Genomic DNA, 13293 nt, shown 5'->3' on the forward strand with positions numbered 1-13293 from the left:
GACATAAAGAAACATGTTTTTGTAGCACAAACTGCAACATGCAAAGAAATCCTCTGATGTTTTAATAGAAGGTAATTGAATATAATGACATTTTAAAAAATAAAAAAACTAATCCATGATTGACAACTGCCACAGAAAACAACATTTGTGACCTAGTTTTCATCTCCACAATCGCTGAAGGGAAGGAAGCAATATCACGTGTACCTACCAATGATTTATATACATAATTGGTACCTACCCTTTAAAAGTTATAAGTTAAATACACCATTTCAATTCAGGACATTCCCAACAGGCACACATTGTTCTTCAAGAAGTTATCGAGACTTCCCACGTACCAAAAATCCTATCTTTCTTAAGGCGTTATCTGATTGGCCTCCTCAGGTGTGACATCACGGGAAGTCAGCTCAGAAAAGAGGGCTGGCAGCCAATACTGTGGCTCTCCAGAAGCTTGGGAATCCAACCACGCCAAGCCCTCTTTCAACAGGTGATCCTAAGACAACAAGGAGTATGTATGTTAGGATGGTGGTGAGCTAAAATCAAATCAAGAACCATGGTTCTATGGTGCTTCCTCACTCCCAATTTTCTTCTAACCATTTCCTTCTCTAAAATATCCTCCTAAACTCTTGGCAGCTTTGCTTTGCATTTCCTCTGTAGGCGACTTACCAGCACATGACAGGCCCGCTCTCGCTCCCACTTGAGACTCTCTCTGATCTCACTCACTGAAACGTAGCCCTTCTTCTGCAAATTGGCAGAAAAACAAATATTCATGACACCTGGCACCATATTTGCAGTCCTCTAAATGACTCGGCAAAAGTATCAGAGCAGCATGTTCTGGATCCAAGCATGATGTTGGCAACTGCTCACAAGAAAAAACAAACCGCGCCCCTCTTTAATCTCACAATCAGTACTCTGAGACATTTTTGACAAGTCATTTAGCATAATTACTGATGAGGCAGCCACACAATACAGATTCAAGAGGTGAAATGAAGGATTACCTCAGCCAACTGAAGTACCACAGTGTGGTCCATGTTGAGCTCTGCTGGCACTGACTGCACGAGGTAAGAGCCTCCAACAGGAATCATCCCAAAGCCGTTCCCCATGACTTTCAGCTTCTTTATGGCCCGCACCAAGTCATCTCTGGAGTGGAGAATAGAGATACAATTTCAACTTCATAATGAAAGTGCACTAAAGTTGATTAATAAATATCAATATGTTTACATTATTGTATTTAGTATTTATTAGGATCCCCAATTAGCTGCTGGAGAGGCAGCGGCTACTCTTCCTGGAGTCCAAACAGGAAACAGGATAACAAAGAAAATACATAATATACATAGCACTAAATTTACATTACAATTTAGCCATTCAGCAGATGCTCCCATTCAGAGCGACCCACAGCCAGGCGAGTCAACCACATATCAAAGTCCTATCCCAATCACGTATCACATACATAATACAATGCAAAATACAATACAAAATGCATAAAAATGTCTCTGTCTCTCCACAGTCCCCGTCGTGCCGTATGGTGTTCTTTAATTTATTTTTTATGTTGTTTATTTGCTAGCTTGAGTTACCTGGGGTGGCAGAGTTCAATTTAGTCATGGCTCTATTTAATACTGTGTGTTTCCCAGCCTCTATTCTCGACCTGGGGACAGTGAAGTCCTCTGGTTACATGTCTAGTGTTGTGCCGATGAGTGTCCGAACTGTGTGCCAACTGCTTGAACAGACAGTTCGGCACCTTCGACACATCAATACCTCGCACAAAGACCAATAGTGATGCAGTCAATCTCTCCTCAACTTTGAGCCAGGAGAGATTGACATGCATGTCTGTTGACATTCGCCCTCCGTGTACATCTAAGAGAAATCAATATGTGCTGATCTTTTTTAGATCAACTGCAATTTGCCTATGTCCTTCCTTGCTGCAACTGACCACACAACTGCACAGTAGTCCAAGTGCATCAAAACTAGGGCCTGTAGAACCTGTCTGGTTGACTGGGATATCAAGAAAGCAGAGCAATGCCTTATCGTGTACAGACCTCTTCCCAATTAAGTAACCATTGCATTCGGAAAGTATTCAGGCCCCTTGACTTTTTGTTATGTTACAGCCTTATTCTAAAATTGATTCAATTGTTCCAAGATTGAACTCTATGGCCTGAATGCCAAGCGTCACATCTGGGGGAAACCTGGCACCATCCCTACGATGAAGCATGGTGGTGGCAGCATCATGCTCTGGGGTTGTTTTTCAGCGGCAGGGACTGGGAGATTAGTCAAGATCGAAGGAAATATGAACGGAACAAAGTACAGAGAGATCATTGATGAAAACCTCCAGAGCGCTCAGGAACTCAGACTGGGGTGAAGGTTTACCTTCCAACAGGACAACAACCCTAAGCACACAGCCAAGACAACTGGCCCGGACTTGAACCCGATCGAACATCTCTGGAGAGACCTGAAAATAGCTGTGCAGTGACTCTCCCCATTCAACCTGACAGAGCTTGAGAGAATCTGCAGAGAAAAATGGGAAAAACTCTCCAAATACAGGTGTGCCAAGTTCTGTCATGTAGCGTCATACCCAAGAAGACTCAAGGCTGTAATCGCTGCCAAAGGTGCTTCAACAAAGTACTGACAAAGGGTCTGAATACTAATGTAAATGTGATCTGTTTTTTAAAAATACATTTGCAACAATTTCTAAAAACACGTTTTTGTTTTGTCATTATGTGGTATCGTGTGTAGATTGATGACGATTATTGTTCGTTTTTCCCCCATCCATTTTAGAATAAGGCTGCAACGTAACAAAATGTGGAAAAAGTTAAGGGGTCTGAATACTTTCCGAATGCACTGTATATATTTTGACCATGATAGCTCGTTTAGTCTCCTTAACTTGCTCAATAGCCACACTATTCAATAATCGACTGATGAGGTTTAGGGTTGAGCGAATGATTTGTCGCCAAAAATGATGCTTTAAGTTTTTGAGATATTTAACACCAGCCTATTGCTAGTTACCCATTCTAAAACTGACTAGACCTCTGTTAAGGGTGTCAGTTATATATTTTACTGTTACAGCCGACGTGTATACTGTTGAGTCATCTGCGTACATGGACAAAGAGGCTTTATTCAAGGTCAGTGGAAGGTCATTACTAAACACAGAAAACAATAATAGTCCAAGCCGGTTACCCTGCGGTACACCACACTCAACCGTATTTGCATTACAGAGACTTCCATGTGTTCTATTGGACAGATATCAGTCCATCCATGATAAGGCAAATTATGTTAATCCTTATAACAACTGTTTTTTCAATTACCTTTAAGGCTGCACTGAAGTCTAACAAAACAGCTCCCACGATCTTCTTATCAATTTCTTTCAGCCAATCATCAGTCATTTGTGTCAGGGCCGAACACGTTGAGTGCCCTTCCCTATAAGCATGCTGAAAGTCTGTTGTTCATTTATTTTCTGTAAAATAACATTGGTCGAACAATATTTTTTTTCCAAAAATGATGCTAAGCACCGGTAACAGGCTGATTGTTTGAACCATTCAAGGGTGCTTTGCTATTTTGGGGCAGCGGAATGTCCTTTGTCTCCCTCCAGGCCTGAAGGTACACTCCGTCTTCTAGGCCAAGATTTAAGATGTGGCACATAGGAGTCGCAATGTATTCCGCTACCAACCTCAGTAGTTCACCATCCAGGTTGTCGGTACCAGGTGGTTTGCCCTTATTTATAGATATCAATAATTCCACACCCACTTTGCAGAATTTAAAGCTACAGTGCTTGTCTTTCATCATTTGGTCCTTTATGCATGAATATGAAGGCTCAGCATTTTTTGATTGCATGTCATGCCTAAGTTTGCTTATCTTGCTAACAAAAAAGTTATTAAAGTGGTTGGCAATATCAAAGGGTTTTGTTATGAATGAGCCATCAACCTCGATGGAGCAGAGTTAGCTTTTCTGCCTAGAATTTCATTTAAGGTACTCCAGAGATTTTCACTATTATTCTTTATATAATGTATATTTGTTCCATAGTATAGTTTCTTCTTATTTTTGTTTAGTCATGTGATTTCTCAATTTACTATATGTTTGCCAATCTGCTGTGTTGCCAGACTTATTTGCCATTCCCTTAGCCTCATCCCTCTCAGGCATACAGTTTTTAAATGAATCATCTATCCATGGGGATTTGGCAGTTTTAACAGTACGTTTATTTATTGCCGCATGCCTGTCAGTAACCGGAAGAAGCAATTTCATACATGTTTAAAGTGCAGCGTCAGCATGTTCCTCATTACACACATTAGACCAACACATATTTTTCACATCTTCAACATAAGAATAATTGCAAAACCTCTTGATCGCTTATACACTATTTTAGGTCCAGTCTTTGAAACTTTGGTTTTCCTAGCTATGACTATTATGTTCACTACATCTGATAGGTGTGGAAACTGCTTTAGATCAGATTTCGGAAGCATTAGTAAAGATGTGTTCAATGCAAGTGGATGATTTAGTTCCTGTTCTGTTTGTAAATACACTGGTAACTGATAACCTGAATCAGGTTGCAGGCACTAGTTACAGTTTAAGGTTTTTTCTTGAGTGGACAGCTTGATTAAAGCCAGTCAATATTTTGGTCACCCAGAAAATAAACCTCTCTGTTGATATCATATACATTATCAAGCATTTCACACATATTATCCAGATACTGACTGTTAGCACTTGGTGGTCTATAGCCGCTTTCCACAAGAATAGGGTTTAGGTGAGGCAAGTGAACCTGTAGCCATACTACTTCAACAGCATTTGACATGAGATCCTCTCTAATATTAAATATGATGATAAATGTTGACTTTCTGCATTACTTAGGAGATAATTTATTATATAATTTCTGATATTTGTCAGATAGTACTCACTGGCTCACATCCTGAGCAAATTTCCCCCTTCCCTTCAACACTCTGTGATGGAGTTCGTCCAGGGTAATAAGTCCTAAAACACAGAGATGGAACACCAATGAACAACACATTTCAAAATGCAGTGTTTTGCTATGACTTTGATGATGTTCCAAAGAAGCCTCACCTCCATTTCTGTGTTTCAGGGCCAGGCATACTTCAATGATCTGCACACCCAACTCGTAATAGAAGTCACCCACACCAAGCATCTCTGACCAAAAGCCTTTGCCAGCTGTCAATGACACAGAAAACACTTCATTGGTTGTATTTCAATTCCTTGAATAAATACAACATATGAGTAACCACATGCATAAAAAAGGAGTAAAGGACATTTTAATGGGCTTTTAATGTAGAGCAAAAACAACTTGTATTTTAAACAGACACAGTTGTGATTCTCACAGGCAAGCGGGTCAACTCCAATGGTGGCACACATCTCCTGAAACTGGACCCGGAACTGGGAACTCTTACGAATCTCTTGTTTGTGCTTGCTGGCAAATTCCTCAAGGTTAGATTTGAAGGTCTCCAGCTGTTTTGACATCTGAAAGACCATGATGTTTTAGATATTTCCACAATGGCAACAGCTTGACTAGCTACATGGATTGAATAACATTCCAATGAAGACACACTTGCACACATAAGCTCAGTTGGTAGAGTATGGCGCTGCTCGACTATGAAAACCCAACTGGCATTTACTCCTGAAGTGCTATATCCACATTTACTATAACCACTGTGGTTATCTGACCCTACCGGTCATCTATGAACATTTAAACATCTTGCAGAACAATCTGGCCTAAATGGCCAAACTATTATAATCTCCACCCTGCACAGCCAGAAGAGGACTGGTTCCCCTCTAGGTTTCTTCTTTGGTTCCTTCCTTACTTACTCGGGAGTTTTTCCTAGCCACTGTGCTTCTACATCTGCATTGCTTGCTCTTTGGGGTTTAAGGATGGGTATCTGTATAACACTTTGTGACACTTACTGGTGTAAACTGGGCTTTATAAAATCAATTTGATTGTTTGCAACGCCAGGATAGTGGGTTGATTCCAGGGACCACTCGTAAGTAAAATGTATGCACGCATGACTAAGTCGCTTTAGATGAAAGTGTCTGCTAAATGGCATATTATAATATTATTATCGAGCTTACCTGAACAATTTGATCCTCAGCTAACACTGTCCCCCTCTCTTTATACCTGGCCTACAAAAAAATAAGAGAGTGTTTTGGATAAGATGGTTGTACTTCTGAAATGCCTTGGATTCATTGTTTATATTTTGTAGATGGGCTCATTCATCTAGACAACGTTACCTCTGCAAGCTTCTTTTTGGCGATTGCTCCCGCACCTACTCCTCTCCTATGCATCTTGTTGATGTGAAAAAAGTACTAGCTAGCTATGAAAAAGTTGACACCGCTATTGTTATGCTTGCCAACTAACGTTAGGTAGCTAGGTAGTTTACAGTTGCACGGTCAAAGTAATTTGTTAGGTCGCGAGGTGCATTTAGTCTATTGCAGCCATATGATAGCTCTCAGCATTCCGTTCTTATTCAATAATCATTTCTATGCACACAACTTTGAAATCGACTCATTTCGAACTAGTCGTGACACTTGAGAGCTAGCAAGGTCTATTTGCTTAGTTTAGGAACCCGGAAGTAAATTCATCCTGTGTTTGACGAGAGGCAATGCCATCAAATTTGGTACTGCCACCTACTGCCTTGGCAAGAGACTTCTTCTGCCACCAACTAGACTGTGAATCAGAGACTGTGAAGGAGTGAGTGCATACACTTTCATACTTGTCCCCCATGGGAATTGAACCTACAACCCAGGAATTGCAAGTACCATGCTCTACCAACTGAGCCACACAGGACACCTTCCACCTCCCCACCAATTTCATGGTACTATTGAGCCCTGTGTGTCGCAGTCTCAGCCTTCTGATTACACTTTCCTCCCTTCTCTCTTGGCCTGAGGATCTCCCTGCCCCCAACTTTTCCTGGATCTTATACAGGTGTCTTCCCTTTCTCTCCCTGTTCCACAACTCTTGCCATTTGTTTTTAACCACTGACCATTGGGGTCTTAGTCACCTCCCTGACCAAGGCCCTCCCCCCGATTGCTTAGTTTGGCTGGCCGGCCAGCTCTAGGAAGAGTCTTGGTGGTTCCACATTTCTACCATTTAAGAATGATGGAGGACACTGTGTTCTTGGGGACCTTCAACGCTGCAGACATTTTTTGGGTACCCTTCCCCAAATCTGTGCCTTGACACATCCTGTCTCGGAGCTCTATGGACAATTCCTTCGACCTCACGGCTTGGTTTTTGCTCTGACATGAACTGTGGGACCTTATATAGACAGTTGTGTGCCTTTCCAAATAATTTCCAATCAATTGAATTTAGCACAGGTGGACTCCAATCAAGTTGTAGAAACATCTTAAGGATGATCAATGGAAACAAGATGCACCTGAGCTCAATTTCGAGTCTCATAGCAAAGGGTCTGAATACTTTTGTAAAATAAAGTATTTCTGTTTTTAATTTTTAATACATTTGCAAAAATGTAATACGTTTGTGTAGATTGATGAGGGGGAAAAAGAATGAAACCAATTTTGGAATAAGGCTGTAACGTAAGAAAATGTGGGAAAAGTCAAGGGGTCTGAATACTTTCCGAATGCTCTGTATATGAAGCCTCCTCTCAAGCTACGCAAAGGACCTTGTTATTCTTTCAATATGACCAGTAGGACTCTTTAAGGTGTGACGTTTGTGAAAAATTTGAACATTTGTGAAAATATTGCAATTCAAGATTTTACTTTTGTGAAATGTTTATCTCATGCAAAATGCTAGATGCAATTAACAACTCAGTGAGGCCAATTTTTTTTTTTTACTTCAAGCTATTTTATTTCCCCTTAGCAAATATTTATGAAAAAGTTCAGACATGCTGGATTCATATTTCTAACTTTACAATATATTTTGTGTACACAAAAATAGAAAGCATACATTTTCCTCCAAATTGTCATAATGTTTTGGTTGACTTCTTTGCATTACTCTCCCACCTATGTTGATAATTTGTTGATATTCTTCAAAACATCACTGTGTTCGGTTGTAGTGAGGAAACAAATGTGAAAATATTATAATAAAAACAATATGACACAACCAATAATTTGGCAACAATTTACTATAATTACTATATTAAAGTAGTTCACAGAATGAACTCACATGGATCTGTCCCTTGCTGCGAATGCACAGTGCAAGCATTTTCAGGAGATTGTTGTACAGCCGAGCCTCTGGATCTTCCTCTGGAGTGACATTAGACCTATGACAGTTTTATTTTATTATTATCGTTGCCAGTGGCTGAATTTGCTCTCCGCTTCTGCATATCTCTCCGATTCAGCTTCTGCATATCTCAAGTTCTGAACTGCAGTAATTATAGTAATTTCAAAGCCAATTTGACTTACATGCTCTTTTTCTCTCTCTGGTTGAGCAGGAAGTTGACAAAATTCTTCTGCACCATGGAGTCCATGATTTTGCTCATGTCACTGGCGATGGTTGACTCTGCATATCTTCTCCCCAAACCCTGTCCATTTTCTGTGAGACTAACAAGCAGACATGAACACAAACATGTGAGAGGAATGGACATATTTGATAATGCAGACGACTCAACATCAAAATGAAATATGATCAGACATCGCAAACGCAGGATGGGAATCTTACCTGTTCTCGTCAGACTGGGACAGGACTTCAGCATGCAGCATCCCAGCCAGGCAGAGAACCACCAGTGAAAACAAAGCTACCTTCATGGTGACAAAACTAAACGAGGAGAGAAGCGAGAGTCAGAGAAAGTCAGGAAGAGAAAAAAAACAGCAATTGTGGAGAATGTCTTACACTTACAATATAGGGATGCCTTTATATTTCTAAATAACTGTTATATTTCTGTAAATGTATTACACATACAGTAAGCTAGACACAAGATTGCATGTATTAAGTAGAAATGTATAGTTGGAACAACAGAATACTGGAAGGGTATATTTTGAAAACTATCTTACCTTGTGAATGGATATTCTTCAGTGAGAGATGCAGGCTTTTTGTGAATTGCTACAAGACATTGGTCCTTTTATACAGTTTCTCAGAGGTGATTTGTGGCAACACCGGCATATCAACAGGAATAACACCTTAGTTCCACTACATTAGGGCAATAATATACACATACTTCCGATAAGCAAGCTTTCTAATAAATTCAAAACTTTTAAGCCTGTTTTCCTCACTGAGTAAAATAATAGGATGTTTAAAATTGTTCTCTAGATTGGAGGTAACTACCCTTAATATGATCAGTGGAAACCTTTCTGGGCTATTAGGCTAATCTGAATGGTGCTAGATGGGAAACAATTGAGACGTGAACAGCTTAATGGTCAAACTAGAAGATAAGGGAATGAAGTAAAAGGTGAATGTTTTCAATGCTGTAACCTGTTTTGGGTTACGTGTAGCTAAATTTAAATCTAAAATGGTCCTTGAGATCGGAAAACATGATTTGTCTTAAATATGAACGATGGTGTAATGGTAAATATGCTAATGCTGTTACTGTTTGTTTTTTATTCATCATGGTCATTTTAGGTTGCTAAAGGAGTGACCAGGCTAAACCCACCTGTCTCTCACAATATCGAATGAAATTGTATTTGTCACATACTTTGTTAACAACAGGTGTAAACTAACAGTGAAATGCTTACTTACGGGCCCTTCCTAACGATGCAGAAAGAAAAAAATGTAAATAATATGCATCACAGAGAAAGCAGAAAACACGTCTCTACCTTGCCGGCCGAACATCAACTAAGCCCTCGTATTCATCCCTAAAAGCAAAAACATGGAAATGTTTATGAGTACAGGATAAAGAGCACACAGGTGTGACATATTGGTGATTGAAGTGAATCACCTGACCAGTGGCGATTTTAGCATGTAAATCTTGGTGGGGCAATAAAAATAAAAGCTTTTAGACGCATCCCAGCAAATCCACTACATAACACAATACAACCCTAAACAATACATTATAATTGGACTATAAGGGTGACAAACGGTGCCCACTAACTGTTAGGGCCTACATAAAGCTGTCCCAACAGCAGAGTCCCGAAAGCAGTCCCAACACTTTACCACTGTTACACCTGGCTATCAGCGGAGCCTTGTCAGGCAGAAAAACATTTAATTCAGCCTCATTTACTGCCTTTAAAAAAAACCATAGCTGATATGGTTTACTTGCTTAAACAAATGTGGTTTCTACTGATAACTGAAATGTACAAATGATCGCATAAGGGGATGACAATACATAATTTCGATTAAGACATTAATGATCGAGCTAGAATGGACGTAGTCAATATACCTATTTGTTCAGCACTTTTGAAATGTACAGCGACAGAATTCAGAACATGGACCGTTCTTACAGTATTCTCCCTGTACACCAAGTCAGAACCGTACGATAAATAAAGGGGGCATATTGTGGTTTAATTTTGGTAGATGTTATTTACAATAATCTTTAAGGGTGCCATTAATTGTGAAACCTTGATTTGGAGGACATTGATTTTTAATTTATTAAATCAATAAATTATTTTGGTTGGTTCCATTGAAACATTAATAAAATACAGTATTTCTCACATGTTGGTATTTTGAGTTTCTCTCTATAATTATATTTTTTATATTTTTTAAAGTATTGTTTGTGCATTGCCAGTCAGGCGTATCATCATATGATGCCAGTAATTTTGGAGACCACTGTAAGCAGACAATGAAAGCTCTTACAATATTCAATGATGACATTTCTCTAAAACAGGCTATAGGCTACATTTGCACCACCAAGTCAGAACAGTAGGCCAAATTATGAGGTGAAAGGGGACCAAATTATTAGGGTAAGGCACATGGGCTACTAACAGCTTACTACACAACATACACTTAGTATTACTTTCTTAGCTACGGTATACATATCTCCCTGGCATAGTACATAATTTATGCAGCAGCAAACAAGACATTTTTGTACTCACCTTGTTGTGCTGTGCTCTCTTGAAAAGGAAGGTGGCGCGGCGGTCCTTCATGGGCAAATTTTGTCATCAAACTTTGTCATCAAAGTCTGACATTCTCTGGATTTATGGTGCTTTCAAGACAATTGGGAACTCTGGGGGAAAAAAACAAGGTTGAATCATGACGTTAGTAACCTTCAGGTCGAAGCTATAGAAAGAAGGCAGAGTTCCCGATTTGGAATACCGAGTTGGATGATAGTTCAAAACATATTTTCCCAGTCGGAGGTCATTTTTTTCAAAGTTCCCAGTTGTCTTGAACTCACTGAAGTCTGATATTTCCCAGTTCAGAGTTTTCAGTTGTTTTGAAAGCAGCAGAATATGTTTTATATGTGTTTTTTATATGTTTATCCTTTTAAGTTTGGAAAAGAGATCCTTAAACCCAGACTTGGACCACACATCCACTCCACTGAATAGCTGGCTAGTGATTGCTTTGCAATGCTTGCAGTTGGCCACTGATTCCTTCCAAACTACTTATCGTTGAACTTGCGATTTACAACTTGTTGTGTAATGTTTATGTCCAATGATCGATGAGCACCGATAAGTTTTATCTATAATTTCTCTTAAATTTGCCAGTAGATTGTAGAATTGATTCATGATGATAACTGCTAGCTTGCTAGTTAAGATTTTGAAAGTATGATGTTGACATGATCAGTCCAATCAAAGCTAATGTTGATATAAAGTGATTTGACATAATTGTCACGGGCCTACGACACAGTGGCCCGCATTGAGAACACCCTCTCAGTGCTCATGCTAGCACAGAACAGAATGCTCCAACCGGAGCACGCAGACCTGGACCTCTGCAACCTGAATGACGCATCTCTTCAAGCGTTTGCGTTCATAACCCCCCCCCACCCCCCCCCCCCCCCCCACCCCAACCCAACAAACAGGCGTGGGGGCAGAAACTGAATGGCGGGGCCGATTTACCCAGCAGCACCTGACCTACTGGGCATCCCACTCCTTAGACCCATAGGTGGTGATGACCCTCTCACAAGGGTACAGGCTGCAGTTCCGATGCCAGCCCCCACCATTCTCAGTGATCAGAATGACTTCAGTCACAGAACCCCTGAAAGCTTGCACCCTCAACCAGTAGATTACATCTCTCCTGGAGAAGGGCGTGATCACAAGAGTAAAAACATCAGAAGAGCAAGATGGCTTTTTCTCAACCTATTGCCTGGTTCCGAAGAAAGACAGAGGGTTCTGTCCAGTCCTGGATTTAAAATGGTTCAATGTTTTCCTAAACGTTCTCCCCTTTGACATTTTGCGGAAGGTCGACATTCTACAGACCGTAGCCACAGACTTAAAAGATGCTTACTTTCACATTCCTGTGTTACTGGAACACTGGCGTTTTCTGCAGTTTACCTTCCAGGGCCAGGCATACCAGTTTGCGGTATTACCCTTCGGTCTCTCTCTAGCTCCTCGCGTCTTCACAAGATGCGTGAGTGCAACCCTGAGCTCAATCCACCTACAGGGGATCAAGATCCTTTCTTACCTCGATGACTGGCTCATCTGCTCCCCCGCTTGCGAGTGTGCGGTCAAAGGCACAGCACTGACACTAACCCATGTCACTGCACTGGGTCTTACCGTGAACAACGAAAAGAGCAACGTCACACCAAGCCGAGAGGTCACCTTTATTGGCATGGCTCTGAACTCCCGCACTATGAGGGCATGTACAACACCTCAGCGCAAGGACAGCATTCTTCTTCTTCTGAAACAATTCCAGTTGAATGCATTGGTGAAAGTATGGACGTTCCAACAACTGATGGGCATGCTCGCAGAGACCTCTGCGGTGACATTGTTAGGCCTGCTTTCTTTAAGGCCACTACAAGTGTGGTTCAATGACCTCTGCTTGGACCCCAAGTGGGACAGAAACACCTAAATACAGGTGACAAGGGCGTGCTACTCTACTCTGTGGCTGTGGAGGAAGAGAGCCTACCTGACTACAGGTGTCCCTTTCGGATCGATTCCGTCAAGTCGGGAAGTAGTCACGGCCGACGCTTCACTACCAGGCTGGGGAGCAGTGTGGCAACACAGTTTATTAAGGGGGGAGTGGTGCCCCCGCTGGAGGAAAGAGAACATCAACTTTCTAGAACTTCAGACAGTTTACCTAGCCCTGAATCACTTTCTGCCGGTTCTCAAACACAAACATGTTCTGATACGATCAGACAATACATTGACAGTGTTCCACATCAACCATCAAGGGGGAACAAGGTCTGTACGCTCCTACAGGTGGCCCAACAACTCTTGATATGGACATCCCATTGCTCCCTCTGGTTCTCTCTGGAAGAGTTCAAGAGCTCCTGGTCATGGACGCCTTAGCTTACACATGGCCAGAGGGCCTACTAAATG

At 41.0% G+C, this 13293-nt stretch overlaps 2 protein-coding genes across 2 annotated transcripts; both read right to left on the reverse strand.

The window, feature by feature from the left end:
* Positions 1-45: 45 nt before the first annotated feature.
* Positions 46-6557, reverse strand: LOC129847814 (vacuolar-sorting protein SNF8). Its single transcript, XM_055915515.1, has 8 exons — positions 6220-6557; positions 6061-6111; positions 5316-5454; positions 5044-5148; positions 4881-4953; positions 996-1137; positions 664-738; positions 46-490 (listed from the first exon to the last, which is right to left on the reverse strand). The coding sequence occupies exons 1-8, from the start codon at positions 6271-6273 to the stop codon at positions 353-355; spliced, it is 777 nt and encodes a 258-aa protein (XP_055771490.1). The 5' UTR covers positions 6274-6557; the 3' UTR covers positions 46-352.
* A 91-nt stretch (positions 6558-6648) lies between these two features.
* On the reverse strand, positions 6649-10905 carry LOC129848106 (gastric inhibitory polypeptide-like). The gene is made up of 4 exons (XM_055915603.1): positions 8606-10905; positions 8350-8487; positions 8111-8207; positions 6649-7984 (listed from the first exon to the last, which is right to left on the reverse strand). Exons 1-4 carry the CDS (start codon positions 8689-8691, stop codon positions 7982-7984), a joined length of 324 nt encoding a protein of 107 aa, XP_055771578.1. The 5' UTR covers positions 8692-10905; the 3' UTR covers positions 6649-7981.
* Between the last annotated feature and the right edge of the window lie 2388 nt (positions 10906-13293).

This window comes from Salvelinus fontinalis, chromosome 1 (assembly GCF_029448725.1).
Source record: "Salvelinus fontinalis isolate EN_2023a chromosome 1, ASM2944872v1, whole genome shotgun sequence".
Classification (NCBI taxonomy): domain Eukaryota; kingdom Metazoa; phylum Chordata; class Actinopteri; order Salmoniformes; family Salmonidae; genus Salvelinus; species Salvelinus fontinalis.